At 52.6% G+C, this 19104-nt stretch overlaps 8 protein-coding genes across 8 annotated transcripts; 4 read left to right on the top strand and 4 right to left on the bottom strand.

Moving 5' to 3' along the window:
• Positions 1–708: 708 nt before the first annotated feature.
• CGGC5_v004379 (Heterokaryon incompatibility protein 6, OR allele) lies at positions 709–2556 on the top strand (the record flags this gene model as incomplete). Its single annotated transcript, XM_032025955.1, has 1 exon — positions 709–2556. One exon carries the CDS (start codon positions 709–711, stop codon positions 2554–2556), a length of 1848 nt encoding a protein of 615 aa, XP_031877482.1.
• A 331-nt stretch (positions 2557–2887) lies between these two features.
• On the bottom strand, positions 2888–3811 carry bik4 (Nitrogen metabolite regulation-like protein bik4; the record flags this gene model as incomplete). The annotated part of the gene is made up of 1 exon (XM_032025956.1): positions 2888–3811. The coding sequence occupies one exon, from the start codon at positions 3809–3811 to the stop codon at positions 2888–2890; it is 924 nt and encodes a 307-aa protein (XP_031877479.1).
• Positions 3812–5431: 1620 nt separating this feature from the next.
• On the top strand, positions 5432–7724 carry ERG7-1 (Lanosterol synthase; the record flags this gene model as incomplete). Its single annotated transcript, XM_032025957.1, has 4 exons — positions 5432–6090; positions 6211–7411; positions 7488–7561; positions 7634–7724. 4 exons carry the CDS (start codon positions 5432–5434, stop codon positions 7722–7724), a joined length of 2025 nt encoding a protein of 674 aa, XP_031877480.1.
• An 807-nt stretch (positions 7725–8531) lies between these two features.
• Positions 8532–9485, top strand: CGGC5_v004376 (uncharacterized protein; the record flags this gene model as incomplete). Its single annotated transcript, XM_032025958.1, has 1 exon — positions 8532–9485. One exon carries the CDS (start codon positions 8532–8534, stop codon positions 9483–9485), a length of 954 nt encoding a protein of 317 aa, XP_031877477.1.
• A 196-nt stretch (positions 9486–9681) lies between these two features.
• On the bottom strand, positions 9682–11532 carry THI7 (Thiamine transporter; the record flags this gene model as incomplete). Its single annotated transcript, XM_032025959.1, has 4 exons — positions 9682–10809; positions 10865–11096; positions 11153–11320; positions 11378–11532. 4 exons carry the CDS (start codon positions 11530–11532, stop codon positions 9682–9684), a joined length of 1683 nt encoding a protein of 560 aa, XP_031877478.1.
• A 1096-nt stretch (positions 11533–12628) lies between these two features.
• On the bottom strand, positions 12629–14318 carry CGGC5_v004374 (Transcriptional regulatory protein moc3; the record flags this gene model as incomplete). Its single annotated transcript, XM_032025960.1, has 2 exons — positions 12629–13525; positions 13611–14318. The coding sequence occupies 2 exons, from the start codon at positions 14316–14318 to the stop codon at positions 12629–12631; spliced, it is 1605 nt and encodes a 534-aa protein (XP_031877475.1).
• A 1931-nt stretch (positions 14319–16249) lies between these two features.
• On the top strand, positions 16250–16711 carry CGGC5_v004373 (uncharacterized protein; the record flags this gene model as incomplete). Its single annotated transcript, XM_032025961.1, has 1 exon — positions 16250–16711. The coding sequence occupies one exon, from the start codon at positions 16250–16252 to the stop codon at positions 16709–16711; it is 462 nt and encodes a 153-aa protein (XP_031877476.1).
• A 413-nt stretch (positions 16712–17124) lies between these two features.
• CGGC5_v004372 (putative esterase/lipase) lies at positions 17125–18865 on the bottom strand (the record flags this gene model as incomplete). Its single annotated transcript, XM_032025962.1, has 3 exons — positions 17125–17344; positions 17420–17606; positions 17662–18865. 3 exons carry the CDS (start codon positions 18863–18865, stop codon positions 17125–17127), a joined length of 1611 nt encoding a protein of 536 aa, XP_031877483.1.
• Positions 18866–19104: the final 239 nt, after the last annotated feature.

Raw genomic sequence — 19104 nt, 5'->3', positions numbered from 1 at the left:
CTATTGTCCCTGGTCACTAGAGCTTACACCCAGGCACATCGAAAACGATTACTTTGGGATTGGAGACTTTTTCAATTGGACATGGAGAGGCGGGAAATATTCTGGAAAGCGATGGAGGAGGATGCATGGCTAACATCGTGGTGTCTACATGATGAGCAAAACCTTCTTGAGGAAGAGGAACTCGAAATGCAACAGGCGGGGATATCACAGTTGTGGAACCCAGGTTCTAGCGGGCCTGAGTTTCAGAGGTCTCACAGCCTAGAACGACAGCTGGCGCTTCGTCTTTTGCTCAGGGAATTTGACTTCAATGTAGATTCGTACGTGAACGTTGAGATTAGATAATTTGTAATAATTTGAACTTTTAGCTCCATAGCTGGTAGTCCACAGAGCCCATCGTCCATCTCGTTCTTATTCCGTGTTCCAGCCGCACGCAAGTTGCATATTGAATGTTTGCCCGCGTGTGATTCACTAGCGCAATCTACCCATGCTCTGATTTTCAGCTCGTCCACATTCGGCCTTCAGCTCTGTCCAAGAACGGCAATAATAAACCGACTATGCATGAAAGATATTGACTCCAGGCAGCCTTTGCTTGCCCCTCTTAACCAGCGCATGGGGCATTTAAAGCTTGACGTGTCCCAAGATACCTCCTTTTCGCCCCCAATCCATTCTCTGCGATCGAACATTGCAATAGCAGAACAACAAGAGATAATGCCTGGAACGTACGATGTGCCCCTTGATGGGGCAAAAGAGCAAATACGTCTGCTCGAGCTTCAGCCAGCAACAAGTCAGGATGCGCCGATAGACTGCGTTCCAAAAGTCGTGTCGCTCTCGGATAAGCCAATCTACATCGCCTTGTCGTACACCTGGGGAGATCCCGCCGATAAGTGCGCGATCAAATTCGACGATGACGTCGACTTCCGCATTCCGAAGAATCTCGATGGGTTCCTTCGCCAGATCCGATCCAGCGACTCGGTCAAAGTTATCTGGGCAGACGCTATCTCTATCAACCAAGCCCCCAAGGCAGTAGAAAAGAACAACCAGGTTGCACTAATGGACAAAATCTATTCGCAAGCCACGCAGACTCTTATATGGCTCGGAGGAGCAGCAGATGACAGCGACCTGGCAATGAACGCCATCCACAGGCTACATGTCGATGACGTCTGGAACATCACTGCCGACACATTCAGCGAGCAGGAGCTGGTTGCAATCGTCGCATTGCAAGCTCGCGGGTGGTGGTCTCGCACTTGGGTCATCCAAGAGATCTTGCTCTCACCGCATCCGATCATTCTCTGTGGTTCGAAGACAGTATCAGTGGAAGCCTTTGTTCACCTTGACGATGTGAGGAGCGGATACCATCGCCCAAGCCGCAAGTACATCGATAATTCAGAACAGCCTTCCCGGTTTGAACTTACTCTAAACAAATTTTCGGTGATCTTGACGGACTATCCAGAGGACAAGGAACTCATTAAAGCAGGCCGAGCAACCTTGAGTACATGGACCCAAGTGACTGACAGCTTCTACGCTACGGACCCCCGCGATAAGATCTATGGGCTTCTTGGTATTGGGAAACAACAAGAGAGGTCAGACCTGTTGCCAATACTGCCAGACTACAGTGAGAGCGTAACTGTAGCAGACGTATATGCTCGTGCAACGGCTCGCTTCATTTTGGAATGGCAGTATCTGCTGCCACTTCAATTCAATGTTGATGACGTTGACCCGGACCTTCATCTTCCCTCTTGGTGTCGAGACTACTCCAACCGCCCGGACAGGGAGAAGGCAGGGTATAGAGGGTTTTGGCTTGGGCCAACTACCCCAGGAGGATTCTTCGCCAGCGGGCGCGATGTGAAAATTTCCGATGGTGTGGAAAAGCTGTTTCCGCAGTCGACATCATCAGACAGACATAGGAAGGTAATCCATCTCACTGGATGGATAATTGATACCGTGGTGTTCGCAAGCGAGAACCCGTATCTACCGCCATACTCAGGCAGTAATGGGGTGGAAAGGGCACAGAACGTCAGGCAAAGAGCAGAACAGACGCAGGCCAATGTTCTGAAATGGGAACAGGAGGCAAGGCGGCGGTTGTCGACTCAAAGCCCATATCAGCCAAAGAGTGTGGACGATGTGTTTTGGCGCACCCTCATGGCTGACCGAGATTTCAGATGGGATCTGGTTCCAGACTCTTACAAGCAATACTTCGATATCTGGCTCGGGCGTAGCCCTCTACCGCCACTTTTGCCGAGCCCTGGAGACCCGGAAACCGAGGATGAACTGGAAGAAAGGAGAAGGATCCATGTCAAACCTTTCACCGACTCAGCCATCACACGCACCCACGCCAGGTCCTTCATAATCACGGCCAGTGGATACATGGGCCTTGCATCTAAGAAGACTCGCGTGGGGGATACTGTGGTGGTGTGTAAAGGTAGCTGTGTGCCGTTTGTGCTACGGTCTCACAAGGATGTGGAGGAGTGGACCTTTTTGGGCGAGAGCTTCATCATGGGCATCATGGAAGGTCAAAGTGTTGCAAATCATCAGCACACATCGTTTGTGATTGTGTGATGGGGATTGGTTGCCGGTGATTGAGCTGGTGAGGTTTCTTGGTTAAGCCATTCCACAAGATGTTGCCATGTAGGTTTTCACCGGAGATGAATTTGTTGATATGATTGTTTTCTATCTGGATATTTCGGACTCCTTGCTCGTCAATAAAATCGATCAAATTGTTGCAATGTGGACTATTCAAAATTTCCTAACTTTCCCTGCAAGAAACCAGTATATTTCAAGCAAACGCATCATATCTTTCTTCAACGTCTAATTACCTAGGTCAGGAGAGTCTCGATGTGGGTTTGCATTTCCTCCATGACCCCGGGCAGGGTGTCACATCCCTCGGCAACTACGCGTCGAATATTTCAGACTTGTGAGCCTTTATCCACTTAGAAAATGTAGTTGGCTCTCTTCCTGTGTACTTCTTCACGTTTGCGGATGCCTCCTTGTAACGGTCTGCCGGATATCTCGCCGACGCCTCCTCTCCTTCCAGCCAGTAGTCGGCGAGGTTGCGAGCCAATGGGGGAGGGACTTGCTGACGCGCAAGGAATTCCTCCTCTCCGATTTCCTTGATCTTGATCTCTCGACCAAGCTCTTTGGACACGATTTCCCATGCGTCTCTCTGTGACAGAAGATCGGGACCACAGAGCGGAATAATCTCAGACTCGGTGGTTGGCTGTGCTAGCTTCGCACCAGCAACAGACCCGATATCTTCAGGGGCCAGGTAGTCGCTGATTGCCCCAGGTCTTAGCAAGTGGACCTCGCCATTCTTGACGTCTTCGGCCTCCGAGCTAATGTTACTGCTGAAGTACATCGGTCGAATAATGGTACTCGGCAAACCGGTCTCCACCAAGGAGACCTCGGCTCGCGCATGAAGCCCTGCAATGGCATGGTTTCCTCTGACGGCAGCCTCCCTATCGGGATAAACCGTGTATGATGAGAGAAAGACGATATGTTTTATGCCCGCTTCTTTCATCGCCTCAAAAGCCGACTTCATGGCATCTTGGGCCTGAGGAACAACGTAGGTGAACGCAACCGTTGCCCCCGACTTGCTGATGGCCTTGCGGATAGATTCCGGGTTCAGCAGGTCTGCTTCAATGCGTGTGAAGTCGCTCTTCTCCTCCAACTCTCTGGAGAGGCCCGGGATTGGTTTTTGGGTGTTTCGCATACCAAGGAAGATGCGAGCGCCGCGCGAGTGAGCCTCAATGGCCGCAGCTCTTCCAACGGCACCGGCTGCGCCGAATATGATGACAGTTGGTGTTGATGATGTCATGTTGGTCAAATCAGTTGTATGATACGGCTTTAAGTATTGAACAATCCGTGGTAGATCTTAAGTTGGAATTGTTGTGACTTCTCCTTAAGACTTCAATGAACAAGGCGGCATCAAGATTATTTGTACTTGGTATCGACATGCTAATGTCGTTAATTCATCCATGTCGGCTTCCGGTGCTTGACAATCCCGACAAGTCTATTCCGCCGGCTTTATTTCAAAGACAAGCTAGAAAGCCGTTAAATCCGCCATGGCGTTGAATGCGAGCGGGCCGATGGTGGGGCAGGAATGCATGCCACTTAATGACGCCAGTAAAGTTAGAGGTCGGAACTCGGCACCGCAGCCACCGTCTTCTTGCTGCTATCACAGCTCCTGCACTGCTCGGTCCTATACATGATAATGCTGCATCAGGAAAGGATTGACATAGGCATACATGTAGCTTTTCGGCGGCTTCATGTCACAACTGCACGGCAAAAAAGCTTGAGTGGGATTAACACACGCTAGTTCCTCCACGAGGCAGCCAGCCGACTCAGCCACTCAGCCATCATCTCCACCGACGTGTCTATTCCATCAATATTGTCTCATGCGCCCGTGTCCGTATCCGTAGGAACAATGTAAAATCTGTGAGCGAGACATAAACATTCCGACGGGCTCTTCGGACACGGGGTTCCTTTGAAAGCATGACGCACGCTCCCCGGCCGCTTGACGCCAAGTGACAGTTCTTCAATTGATGTGAACCCAGAAGGGGTTGCCCTTGCGAATTCTAGTATTGGTCTATCTTCACCCTCCGATTTTAGTGAAGAAAAGCTCCTTCGCAGTGAGTAGTTCTACCCGTCAATATCAGCGGTTCCCGTCCACGTGAATTCTTGCATTTGAGATGACTTGTGTCACGTAAATGCGCGTCTTTTGGTGTTGGAGGGGCAATTTTGCTGTTACAATCGTCCTTTTGTTTTAGTAGAAGACCCATTCTCTAGTTAATAGCATCTCCCTTTTTTTTTTTGTCTGAAGAACATAAAAGCCCCATATGAAACATACTCTCTCAAATCCCATTGCTATACGTAGATAAGGGCAGTCCTTCCCCTTCATCGTTGTGATGAAAAAAAGTCCGCATATTTCTATCAATGACTTCGGTTGGGATGGTCGCTGTTGTAAAAGGCTTGCTCAAAAACTAGTACCGTTTTTCTACAGACGATGGACCGTGGATAAGCATTTCTGAACCTTTTTACCGTAGTGAGATATCACTCAGCTAACCGACCGGGACATGGCTGCCGGCCATTTATAAACCGCTTGACTAATCTTATAAGTCAAGGATCTATACTCAATCAGCGGACTAGTTAAGTTGTCTTCTCAAGTGATGACCTGAAATCATTCTCAAGGCACAGCGAATTTTACTTATACCTAATCGGCAATGGTTGAGAGAATGCGATCGGATGTTGACGAGATCGTGTGCCTATGTGGGGGAACAGTATGCTTCGGGAAGGGTAAACCTCCACATATTGGATGTGGCGGGGCTCAAAAGGTAGAATGGCATTGCTATATCTTTCCCGCTCCCATCGCTTCCAATCTCAATTTATCCTTCTTTCTCGCGGCCTTCCCGGTCGCATTCATGAGGCGTGAATCGTGATGATGGACAGCACAGCTTTGGCAACTGACCTAACGCGCTGGCGCCTCTCCAGCCAACGAGGAGTTCATCGTTGGAGATACTTGCCGGAGAGTGAAGGGAATGAGCCCGAGCAGAGCGACGCAGAACGATATCTGCTCGGAATTCTGGACCAAGACAAGAAAAAGGACGCCATTTCTAACGCTCGTTCCTTTGACGACACGGCTCGTGACGGCTTCGGCTTCTTCACGCGTCTGCAGCTTCCCGAAGGTCATTGGGCATGCAACTACGGCGGTCCGGGGTTCCTGCTCCCCGGTCTTGTGTTCGCCATCTACATCACTGAATCCGAGTTTCCTAAGGAATGGAAGGTGGAAATGGTCCGCTACCTCCGACACCATGCCAACGAGGACGGAGGCTGGGGCTTGCATCTGGAGGGTAAATCGACAGTCTTTGCGACCGGCCTGTACTATGTCATGCTTCGACTCCTCGGTATGGGCCGACATGACTCTCTGACAAGCAAAGCCAGACAATGCTTGTTGTCGCTGGGCGGGGTCGCAGGAATCCCCCAATGGGGCAAAATATGGCTCGCCTGTTTGAACCTGTACGACTGGGATGGTGTCAACTGCATCCCTGTTGACCTCTGGCTTCTCCCGTCATGGATACCCTTCCATCCTTCTCGTTGGTGGGTGCAATGCCGCGCTGTCTACCTCCCGACCTCCTACCTCTGGTCTAACCGCTGCACCATACCACTGACGCCGCTCCTTTCCGAAATTTGACAAGAAATATACACCGAGCCATTCAGCAAGATCGACTTTGTCAAGCATCGCAACACTGTTGCACCATCAGACGCCGTGCGCTCCGTTTCACCTACGCTTCTGTTCTTCTTTTCCATCGTGACCATCTTTTACAACTACCTGATGCCGCGATGGTTGCTTGATCTGGCTAGTCGCAGAGCGTCTGAATTGATGCTCAGAGAGGAGCGGAATACAGACTGGGAGTGTTTGGCGCCGGTGAATAAGGCCTTTCACATGGTACAGTCGTGGTTCGAGGAGGGGCCCGACTCGGAAAGGCTACGCCTTCATCGCGAAGAGGTCAATGTCTACCTCTGGATGGGCAGAAACGGTATGACATGCAACGGCACCAATGGGGTTCAAGTCTGGGATACTGCATTCGCAGTCCAGGCTGCCGTCGAAGCAGGATTCGCAGATGATCCGAGATTTAGCAATACACTGCACAAAGCTCATGATTTCCTGGAAAAGTCCCAGCTGAGAATTAACCTGGACGACCCCTTCCGTCAGCCTCGCAAGGGGGGCTGGCCTTTCAGCACCAAAAGCAATGGATACATCGTCTCCGACTGCGCGGCAGAGAGCCTCAAGGCAGTGCTCCTGCTACAAAAAGGACATGGCTACCCACAGCTGATTGACGACTACAGACTGAAGGACTGCGTTGACACTCTGCTCCTTATGCAGAACGCAGATGGGGGTTTCGCGAGCTATGAGAAGATCCGGGGTAGCGAGTGGCTCGAGCTACTCAACCCCGCCGAGGTTTTCGATTGCATCATGGTGGAATACTCATACCCGGAGTGCACCACCGCAGTTTTGACTAGCTTGTTCCTGTTTAAGCGCTATTTTCCTGATTATCGCACGCGGGACGTTGGCGAGACTATTCGAAAGGCGGTCGGCTTTGTTGGGAACAGTCAGCGGGAGGATGGCAGCTGGTACGGGGCATGGGCCATCTGCTTCACTTATGCTACGTTTTTTGCCCTGCAGAGCTTGGAGGCGGTCGGCGAGCAGTATCACAACAGCGAGCGTGCGCTCAGGGCTTGTGAGTTTCTGCTGAGCAAGCAGATGGACGATGGGGGGTGGGGTGAGCATCATTCATCGTGCGACGAGAGGAGGTGGATCCAGCATGAGAAGAGCCAGGTCGTCAACACTTGTTGGGCTGTGCTGGCGCTGATGCACGCTGGATACCCCGATCCAAAGCCTATTCGGAGAGGACTTGAGGTATGTGTGTGATTTTCTGTCTGTCTGGCAAAACGGCCCGCACATGCAATTTCATGATGAGCTGACCTCTCTATAGTTGATCCAGAGCCGGCAGCGGGGAAATGGCGAGTGGTTGCACGAGGGCGTTGAAGGAGTGTTCAATCGGACATGGTGAGTTGACAACTGGATGTTTGTTTGCTTGTCTATTCCGACTGAGAGTTGAGCTGACCTTTGGGGGGAAAGTATGATCGGATACCCCAACTATAAGTTCTACTTTCCCGTCATGGCATTGGGTGCATTCAAGCAGATGTATTTGCCCAAGATCAAGGTGTAACATGACGGGACGCTCAGTATCAATCGCAGGAGGATTATCGTCTGCCTGCAAGGGACATTGCAAGTGAAAACATCATAGGTAATTTGCGATGGAAGAAGCCGCAGCGTATGATATGATTGGTGTTTTGAGAGAGTGCAAAGAACATCGTGTGTTTGTATGGCGAAAGGTTCAAGTGTTCCGAGAAGCTTAGCCTGTATAGAAGGCCAGTTGCAAGAGGAAATCGGCATCCAACGCTTAATATATGTAAGACCGCCTATTTTTCCTGTGCTATACCGACTACTTTTCTACACTCTACCGTCTTTTCGTCGCCGTAGTTTGTAACATTGTCGTCGTTTCTATCGTTATCGTCGTCTCTATGAACGTGGTCGTCGTCGTCCCTATCATCGTCTCTAATAGGAATAGTTAAGTACATAGAAAATATAGCCGCGCGCACACAGGAAAATTAGGCAGTCTCACAAATATTCGCTTCATCTGAATGGGGCTTAGTATCTAGTTTGACCACTCATGGCGCATGTATTTAAATCCAGTGTGGTCATCTCCTGAAAGTAGCAACTCGGGTGCTGCGCCGCTTTACTGCATCCAATATTGACAGTCACACATCCTGCGGCCTGCGGGTGCTGCGGGAGACAACCCAAGACCCCGGCCAATCATTCCCAGTAGTGTAGTCAGTATCGAACTAACTCGTTATGGCCCAACGTGTCCGTTTCCATTACTTTACTAGTCCTCGTCCCTCTTTAATGCTTTGTGAACGTCGCTCGTTTTGCTAGTGTGTTAAGCGTCGACTACCTTGTCACGTATATCACGACAATGACTACCTTCAAAGCAGAAATTGGAGAGATCCAATCAGAAGGCGCCCAGCTATCATCTACCAAAACAACCGACAAATTCACAGGACTCTCTGATCAAGTATACCTCCTCTCAGTGCCACAACATGGTCTTGACAGAGACATCGCCGATGAACATGGGCCAGACCTGATACTTCTTTTCGGCTGGGGCGATGCCAGCCTCAAACATGTCGCCAAATTCGCCGATGGCTTCCGCATCCTATTTCCCAGAGCCAAAATCATACTCGTTCTCGCACCAATCTTCAAGGGATTGTTTTCGAGTCAAGACGAACGGATGAGCTGCGTTCAGCCACTCATCCAGGAAGCATTTGGCACTGAGTCTGCCGCCCACACACCTGGGAACGATCCATCAGTCCTGGTCCATGTGCTGTCAAGCACAGGATGCCTATATTTCACCACCACCCTCGAAGCATATCGAAACGCCTTCGGGCAAGCGATGCCACACTCGTTGCTGGTCATGGACTCCACGCCCGGGTTCATTGATCACAGCCCGGGCAAAATTGGGAGAATGGCGGATGCGATGACCGTCGATGTAAGGTCTAAGGTTCCTTGGCCACCACAAGTCACCAAGGTCATGTGCATCATGATTCTCTACATGATGCGTGCTGTAGAGCTGGCTCGTTCACGCGAGAATCTACTTGTTGTCGCTTTCAGGATGGCGAATGATGAGACCTTCGAGACGAAGTCGGCGCGGCGGCTGTACATATACTCCAAGGAGGATCGCACTACCGCGTGGGAAGCCGTGGAGAAGCATGTCAATGAGGCGAGGCACCTGGGTTACGAGGTTGACAGCAACTTATGGGAGGGCAGTGGACACGTTGAGCACATGAGAAAGTCCCCGGAGAAGTATTGGAGTATCCTCAGCAAGGCTTGGGAGAAATCGACAGGTTTCTTGGTAGTAAAGGCTCGTCTATAACATTTCTTCGTGCTAATAGCAGGCTTCAGAGGCATAAACGGCTCACTCTAGACAAGTAAACACCTTGCATAAACAGACTATCTAACATTAACATTCTTCGTTCGTCGACATAAAAGGGGTATCTGAAGATAATTCACGCAGCAGCGCACACGCGCCCGACACCTATTTGCAAGTTGGGACAACCAACACTGCTCGCTTAAACCTCAGCGGGCTTCTTTCCTCCATCACTGTCGACATGAACTGGGGCTCCTTCAATGGGTCCTTCAACTGTCTTGGGCTTCTCGAAAGGCGCCATGCCCTTCTTGAGGGCAACATCCTCCTCGAACGTTCCGTAGATGTCGAAGTCGTCCTGGAAGCCGAGTCTCTTGGGCTTGAACGCGAACGTCAGAATGGCATAAAGCGCTCCAGCTTCCAGGAAGCCAAAGATGTAGTTGCCGAGGTAGTACTTGTACAGACCATCATTGATCTTGACGTTGGGGTTGACAGCAGCGATCATGCCGGGCATCGCCGGGACGAAACACACGACCCAGGCGACAAAGGCACGCCAGTTGAAGCCGCCGGTGTACCAGTAAGCGCCCTCCTTGGATCCGATGTACAGCTGGCTGATCTCAATCTTTTGGCGGCGGATGATGAAGTAGTCCGTCATCATGATGCCGGTCAAGGGGCCCATGAAGACAGAGAAACTAGCCGCAACGGAAACGAAGACGCTCGCGGTGTTGTAGAACTCCCAGGGCTGGACAGCCCAGGACAGCACGGCAGCAATGAGAGCGCCGCGCTTGATGGTGATCCAGGTGGGAAGAAGGCCGGCCAAGTCCATGCCGGCAGCGTATCCGTTACCGAGGATGTTCTCGGCGATCTGGCCCAGAACGAAGCCAAGACTGCAGAAGAAGGCACCAGCGCGGGACTTCGCGTTGTAGTCGTCCATCATCCACTGAGTGATGACAGTGAGAGGGTTCCACATGGGCTCCTCCAGATCCCAGATAGCCATGGAGGCGGAAGCGGTCAGGATGGCGAAAATCGGGACAATCATGCCAGGGATGAAGAGGGAGAAGACGATTCCGGGAACTTGGTTGCCCTGGCGGCGGGCGAAACGGGTGAAGTCGCTCTGGTTGAGAACACCGGCAGAGATGTTTCCGACCGAGGCGATGATGCCGTAGACCCAGGCCCATTCCTTGGTGAGAGTGGAGATTTGCGTCGCGCCGGACTCGAACAAGGGACCGGTTCCTCCGGTGGTGCAGGCCCAGATAGTGATTCCCATCATCGTGACCAAGACGATGATGTTGGCGACGATGACCGGGACCTTGGCTCGCTCCACGCGGATAAGCTGATAAAGTTAGTACTCATGCGATTCGAAAGCAGGTTGTCGAGCGAGCACTCACCAGGAACGGGACAGAGATGATGTGGAAGATGACGAAGCCGATGAGGTCGCGGGTGACCATGTGAGCGCTCTCAGGGAGCGTGTTCTCCATGGTGAGGAACTTGTAGCTCCAGCTGCTCAACATGGCGGAAACACAGAGTCCTCCTAGCCATGCTTGAGAGCCGTACCACACGATGGAAAGCATGATTCGGATCAGCTGTCCAATGTAGGCTCCATTCATGCCGAGGATAATTCTGCAGACGTCGTCAGTTTCTGGGCGTATAGAGAGCCTCTTCCGTGGTTGTCTTACCTCTGAGAAACAGTGAAACCGATGTGCCATTCACCACCCATCCATCCGTTGCCAATGACAAGCAAGCAGATGAGAACTCTGGCAAGAATCATCAGGCCGATCGTTTGAGGGATCGTGAGACCCAGCGACAACAAGGACGCTGCGCCAGTCCATGCTGAAATGCACAAGCTGCGGAGATGAAGTCAGCTTCATGATGAGAGGTGCACGTCGAGTGTCAAAACTTACTTCGAGATGGATCCAAAGCCGAGGAAGGCCCAAATACCCCAGGTTCTCCGGTTTGGCGGCAGAGGTGCGATGTCTGGGTTGATCCATTTCGTCGTCTCGTACCCGTGCTCGTCGTCGTCCCTCACCCTGATCCTCTCGAGGATAGCCTTGCCCATCGTGCCGTGATTGTACGACGCAGCGCTCAACAGAGGTGTAATTTCAAGGTTGTCGTCCGTTGAGGGGATCGTGAACTGCACTTGGTCTCCACTTGATGATGGTCCGTCAGGTCGGGTAGTCATGCACTCGCAGGCCGCACAAAGCACCTAGAACTTGTTGAAGAGTCTAGATGCGCAGTTTGTGGGATGAACAGTGGGATGCCGCGAGGTCGAGCAGATCAAATGAATCAAAACAAACTTTTTCACAAGCAGGAGATGTGGTCCTTATGTCGGCAGTAAAAAAAGACGCATTTCCCCCCACACACGGGATCGATTGTACCCTTGACGACCCTCCTCGGGAAGAAGAAGGTAGGATGAGACAGCCAAGTAGCTTATCAGATTGAGTGGTTCGACGCGCATCTGCAGGCCTCGACCCTTATCAGATCCATGCATCCCTGCCGCGCCCAGGGATCAACGAATCGAACTCCCACCAAGGACATCACGCCGACAGCCCGCCGAGGTCACATCGGACCCCGCACTTGGTTCCCGCCAAACCAGCCCGTTTGTGGGATAATCAGTGGGAAAATCGCCTGACCAGGCTACAAGACCGATGGCGAGGGCAGAAGAGAATTCACAAAAAAATCACTGTGATTCCCGCCCCTGGCGCTATTGACACGTGCAGGACATTTTGCTATCTTGGAGGGCCAAATACGCCCGCGTAGAGAGATATGCGGGAAAGCGAACATGGATGCGCCCGCTCGTGAATATTCTGAGATCGTCGATTGGCCAACATCCATGGCGATGTTCTGTCATCCCCGGATCACTGATAGCTTCTGGTGATAGCATAGATAACAACGCCTGTCCGGCATTTCACCTAGTCCCACGCGGTCTCGATGAATCCGAGACAATGGGTACGGGAACGGATGAGCCGCGGGGCGTATCCATGACCAACGTGCGTCTCAAAAGAAGCCTATTTCAACGTCAAAGAGACCCGTGAATTAGTGTAGATAGATAAGGGTTCGCCCGGAATGCAGACGACTCCTCCCACTTGCCGACTAGCCGAGTATTTCCCACGCCCAACACCATCCAGTCCCGAACGCCGCTACGATTGGATGACTCAAATAGGGAGACACTCTCCCGGATAAAGCTGGGCTAGCACCATCCAGTTCCAGTCCTGGCCTGCATCTCTAGCTTTCCACACCCTCTCCTCGACGAAGGTCCGCGTCCGCTCGACGGTGACCGTCTTTCGATGCGTGCCTATCGAGTCGAACACATCCCGCACAGCAGTCCTGTCCTCATCATCTAACATCTCGCAGGCGGCTAGGAAGACGGGCCACAGCAACATCTTGGTCTCCGCGGGCGGGCCGCTGGTGTAGAGCATCACGTCGTGAGCCTTGCTTAACGCCTCAGCGTCTGCTGTGGGGGATGAGTTGGGGAGGTTAAAGAGACGATGCAGGTACAGGAGGGCCCCCGCCCGGTAACATGCAGCCTGTGCACGGAACTTGCGCGACGAGCGGAACGAGAGGCTGTCAGATATCATGGGGCGCCAGGCCTCCAGCCGCATGCGGAGAGAATCCGCTCGCAGAAGGGTATCGGAGCAGCCCGCGTCCAGCCAGCTGTCGAGGCACAACGAAGGCGGCGAAGTGTCATCCGATGTGGGGATGGTCCCGGATCCATCCAGGAGAGTGTTGGTAAAAGCAGGCTGAAGGACCTGATCTCGAACCTCCTCCGCCAGCGTGCAGAGTTCTTCGAGGAGAGGCATCATGGTCACGGTGTAGCCGAGCAGTCGGTCAGGCTTGGGCTCGTCTTCGAGCCAGACGTAAGTGGGCACTTTGGGCCGGCGCAGCTGGACGAGCGAGACCACGAGATCCTGTCTAGCCAATGCGCGAAGGTAATATCTCGCAATAGACGATACGTTTCCTCCAGCAGAGACGTGGTGTGTGATGAGAGACGCCACGTTGGACAGGACAGTAGGGATGGTAGCCTGGTGTCCTGGTTGCGCCAGAGTAACGAGCTGGACCCTGTGAGCATACGATCCATGTTCACCACCCGAGATTCACAGTCGGGTGAGAACGTCCCACACGGAGCATAGAACTCACCTCCATTGCGCAGAGACCGAGAAGTAAGAAGAGGGCTTCCTCAAAGTAATAACTCGAAGGTTTCATGCTTCTTAGGTTTGCAAGTATTCTTGCCCTGCGATTTAGCACCGGCAGAAGCGTTTGTGAGGTGTTGTTTCCCATCCCCACAAGATATGAGTAGCCAACCGCCGACACGGCGTCTGCGACCGTCACTGGATCTTGCTGCAACATCATCAAGACGTTGGCGTTCATCTCGCACACAAACTCCTGGCCAATCAGCAGCTCAAAGGGGTGTCTGTTGAAGTAAACCTCAAAATGCGGCTGATCCCCGAGCGGCACCGTGCCAGGCGGGATGAGCGAGAAGATCCTCGGGCTTTCCACCACCAGCGTCGGCCGACACTCAGCCTCCGCCGGGGTGGTTGCCACGGCGATCGTCTCGGTCACCGAAGCCTCGCTCGCCGGAGTCTTTGGCGACGCCGCCGCTGCTCCCACTGCGCTCTTGCCACCGCTGCCACCAGAAGCGACGCCAGACGAGTCCGTGGACGGCGGCAGTGACGCGTTGGATGATCGCGAGTGGGTAGGGGCAGGCGTCTTGTACCCCTGGCAGACGTGCCGACGCCGGGCGCAAGTACCGCATGACGGGCGGATCTCGTCGCACTTGACCTTGGCCCGGCGGCAGTCGATGCAGCCGTTGCGCGACCGTCGCGTGGGCGGGATCGCGGGCGCCATTGCTACTGCTGTCGTATGGGCAGAACAGAACAAAGCTCGCGAGAGGCTGATCCAGCAGAGAGGAGGGGTTCGGTTTGACGTGGCTCGGGGTAGGATCCGATTGAGTGGTGCTGTGAGATTGGATGGGATGGGATGGTGTTGATTGTTGGTGGCGTGCGGGAATCGTTATCGCTCGTTCCCCTCACTTTTCCCACACAAGCAATAATTTTCTGCAGCAAACTGTTTGTGCTTTAGGGCCCTAGTAGGCTCAAGACAAGGGTGTAATTGTATGGACGGCGGCAGGATGCCACGTTGGTGAGCGATACAGATACTTTATTATCTTATCAGATCATCTTGACCCAGCTAGGCCCCGCGACTGAGCAGGGGTCTGGCGGCCGATATCAATGAGGGGAATAAGGGCCACTTACGGCGGCACATCGGAGGTGACGAACCTGCTCGGCCGGGGCTAATTAATGTGGTGATGGCCAGTTGAGGCCCACAAAGGTATCCATTCCGGTAGTTGATCATAACGAAAATTTTCAGCACTGGATGAGGGCCTGGTCTGGTACAGTGAGTTCTGCAGCGGCATCGGGTTAGAGCCAAGTATTTCACGTTCCGGACCGAGGCTTTGGAGGTTTTGTTTAGTGGTGTTTTTCAAAGGCTCGGGTGGCATCGGCGGAGCCGTTGACGTGCTCGCGTCTTTCAGTGTGAGCGTTGAGTCGTCCCATGTTGAGATGTTGTCCCACTGAAAAGACCAACTGATGTCGCGACAGTGTTCGGCCGACGTCCGACAGGCAATCAAGCTTACTGTTTTACCTACACACTACGAGCACAAGTGCAGCTCTATCCCGCTTAGTCAGTTGGAGTGCGTTACTGAGATGACACTAGTCTTTACTATCGTGGACACTAATATTACGTAATGAAGACCACTAAACTTAAACCAAGAATGTGAGATACATAAGTTGATTATGTGAAGGTAATAATTGGAGTAGTCTATGTGTTTTTTGCGCAGCCGTATGATCGCACAGAGACGAGTTACGACTGAATCGCCATACTTTCCTTCATGAAGCTCGGTGAGCACAGCCTCATCTGTCGATCGACTAAGTGGGCACGATTTCCACATGTGTGGCACATGATGTGGCTGGGCAATCAACACCAGGGAGACTTGCTCCCTATCCTATCGGGCGAAATTATTGTCGCCGATTATGCGCCAAATGTCCCTAATTCACCGATTTTCAGGGTCCGGTCTGGCCAAGTGCGATGATGTGAATCGGAAGCAGCCAGCGAAGGCTTCACTCATCGCATATGTGGCCGAATGCAGCTTCGGTCAGCATTCCTGAGCTCAAGCACTTCTCTCCGTTTCCTGTTTTCTAGAAATTTCAACACGATTTGTCTCTAGAATGCTGTACGGCTTCTGGATTGGCCAACCGTCAATGTGGCTGCCTACCCCGCGTGCCACAGGCGGTTTACGGTAGACGCTAGCTAGGATGGCTGATCCCGCTTGGCGGTAAGACTGATGACATCAACAGTCGATCCCGCCTGTCTAATGCCTGCTGGGCAGTTCATCCTGCTCAACAGCCGGCCAGACTAAACGGCTTGGGGGCCAGTCAGCCACTCGTATCTCCCGAAACGGACGAGTCCAATTGCTGCTGTGCCACGAACGATGTCATTCATCGCGCACTTGTCCGGTACTAATTGAGGCGGTGATGTTACCTGGGGGGGGGAGATCCGGCACGGCCTGACGTGTTGACTATGACGTTCGGCAACGCTAGAAAGTGCCTTCCTAATTGAAAAGATAAAGCCCACGCCGTCCTGGCATATGTTTGAGACGAAAGAAGTACTGCACCAAGCAATACAAAACACCACTTACAAATTACTCATTGGTGTTGAAAACCGCGAGATTGAACGACCATTATCAAATCTTGAGAGACCCTAAGTCAGCCCCACTCAACATGCCTTCTCTCCCCATCGAAGCTCGGGAAGTAGCTCTCGACCTCGTTGCTCGAGTGACAAGCAGCAGAGTCAGCTCGTCCGGCAGCAGAGTCCGTACCGGCGCCCGCGTTATCGGCGGTGGCATCATCGCCGCCATCGTCATTGGGGCTGTTGTCGGTATCGCGTTGATAATCCTCGCCTTCTGCCTCTTCCGTCGCCACAAGAGGCAGCGCGCCAACCACGACAAGGAGATGCAAAAGTACTACGGGGACAACCGCTCCAGCATGGGCTCCATCAACTACAACCCGAACAACACCAACCCGCAAGGTGGTTACAACTACGGGCAAGGTTACGGACAACAACAAGGCTATGGATATGCGCACACTGCTGCACCTGGCCAGTATGGGTACGGTGCCCCGAATAATGGAGGCGTTTCGGGCATGCCACCGGCGCACACTGCAGACCACGTTACGACAAAATAAGAGAAAGACGTGTCATACATGGAGGAGGAATGTATTAAATTGTACAACTACTGTAACAATACCACGATGAACTTAGTGAGATTAGATACCATTGTAATTGACGACCCATACGATCCATGCTACGTGCTACTTGTTAACACTCTCTGATGCACGCACCATGTTATGTACTGACCGCATCGCAGAGCTATCTCTTGTAATCTGCTTGGGGCTTTTTCGTTTAGCTCTCCGTCTTGTTGCCATCTTTGGTAGAATTATATGTGACATGTCACGCGATTGTGTTCAGGCCCCTTGACCTGGCTCGGCAGATGTCTCTGATATGGACCCTGGGGCAGTGGCATCAATTGAACGCAGTTCGTAAGATGGGAAGAAGGTAGTTCAACTGAAATGGCTTGCATAATTCCAAAACGGATGTTCTAGTTGCCTGCAAAGATATTTCCCAGCTTCACCAGCTCCTTCCACCTTCCGTCTGGCTGAACCTCAATCCTTCCCTCCGGAGTCATAACCTTCATTTGATCAACTGAGGTGGTGCCGAACTCATAGCTCTTGTCATCATTGACGAAGGCAACCAGTATTCCAATCCAATCCTCCATCAGCTGTCTTTCAGCAGGCGTTGGTCCGTGGCAGATGGCAAAGCTGTTAGGTAGAGTCAAAGTCAGTTCGATTCTCTCACGAAACTCAGAGGTTCCTCCAGTTAGGGGCAGCTCTTACTTCCAAATGGGTCTGTCCATCGCATGTGCGACACCAAACGATGCTGGTGCCACCTTCTCATCGATGAAAGACAAACGATATGCGATGTGGTATCGCCAGACATCTTGCAGGCTGACGCCGTTATCGACTAATGCTTTAGCCAGAGCTCGAGACGGAGCGCGCACTTGGCCATCAGACACAATATTTCCTGAAATCATTGATGTCAGCAAACGTTCTACAACTTCAAGTCTTGAGTGGCTTACCAAAAGTCTTTTGCCAATCTTCCAGCTTGTCCGACTCCGGTAACTTGTATTGCTGGATGGCTCGATCAGTAACATCGGGGGCATAGTAGTTCGATACCTGCAGCCTGAGGGCGTCTAACGTCGGCTCAGTCGGGGCGTTATATGAAGAGTACAGTGTCTCTTCGTTTCGCACTTCGCCAATCAAAATCTTGTATCCTCTGCTCTTGAACTCGCCGGCGAACTCCTTGCTTTGCAGATATTCGATCATCCCCGAATGCACAAAAATATCGTCCGTAACGGGCCGGAATGTGTGGTTCTTCAAATGGGGGATTGCCTTGATAAGATCTTCCCAGCTGATGTCGCGCAAAGCTGAGAGCTTTTCAGACCCTGATAGGCTCTTTTCAAACTTGAAGTATTCGCAGAGCTCGTCGAACTGCCCTTGAACATCTGCCAAGGACTTGGGTTGCGCAGGGATCGCGTTGGAGTCCATGAAAATCCGGCGGTAAAGCGAGGACTTGTTCCCTGGCTTGCGGAAGTCATAAAGCATCTGCGCCTCGGCACTGTATGCACCGGCGCTGCGGCCGGCGAGGGTAATGTTGTTGGGGTCACCGCCAAAGTACGCGATGTTATCCCGCACCCACTCGGCCGCGACTCGCTGATCCCAGAGGCCAAAGTTTCCGCCCGCCTCGCCGCCGCTTTCTCGGAGAAGATCCTCGCCAGCCAGGAAGCCGAAGACATTAAGTCGGTATCCAATGGCTACGACGATTGCGTTGAGCCCGCCCGTCGTGATGAGCTCGGTCGCATCCATGCCAGGCTCCTGAGACGGGTCTCCCATCTGAAACCAGCCGCCATGGATCCAAAGCTTCACCGGCCACTTCTTGTTCTCCTCGCCATCCTTGTGCACTGGAGTCCAGATGTTGACAAACAGGCAGTCTTCGCTGTGCGTAGCGCCTTGGCCGTCAGGTTTTACGACGTGGAAGGCCTTCTGAGGGCACACGGCCTTGAACTTCGTCGCATCGTATGCGCCGTCTCCGCCGTCGCTGTACGAATATGAAGTCGGCAGTGATCGCGGTTTACGCCATCTGTGCTCGCCGGTCGGAGGAAGCGCATAAGGAACGCCCGTGAATCGGCGGGACTTATCGTCGAACTGAAGGCCGCGGATCTTGCCCTTGTCCCCTAAGCTCAGCTCAACCGGCGTTTGCTGGTACGAAATGTTGTTGCCCATCTTGGTGAGGAAATAATCTGTTTGGTTTCCAAGGCTGGTCACAAAGTCGTCACCAGCGCCCGAAGTTTAGTTATCAAACGGAAGCTCGATCTGATGTCGTGATGATATCGCTTTGCTCGTCATCGGTCACAGATCTAGTCTCCGAGGGTCCGACATCCGTCCCGCTGCGGGGCCGATAGCGGCAGCAGGTGCGCTATCGCCCGCGGGGCCTGCTCATAAGCCATCTTCCTCGGTCGGAT

The sequence above is a fragment of the Colletotrichum fructicola genome (assembly GCF_000319635.2).
Source record: "Colletotrichum fructicola Nara gc5 chromosome Unknown KSG_Nara_v1_contig02, whole genome shotgun sequence".
Taxonomy (NCBI): Eukaryota; Fungi; Ascomycota; class Sordariomycetes; order Glomerellales; family Glomerellaceae; genus Colletotrichum; species Colletotrichum fructicola.
Note: the sequence above shows the minus strand (reverse complement) of the source record. Positions and strands in the feature narration are given on the sequence as shown.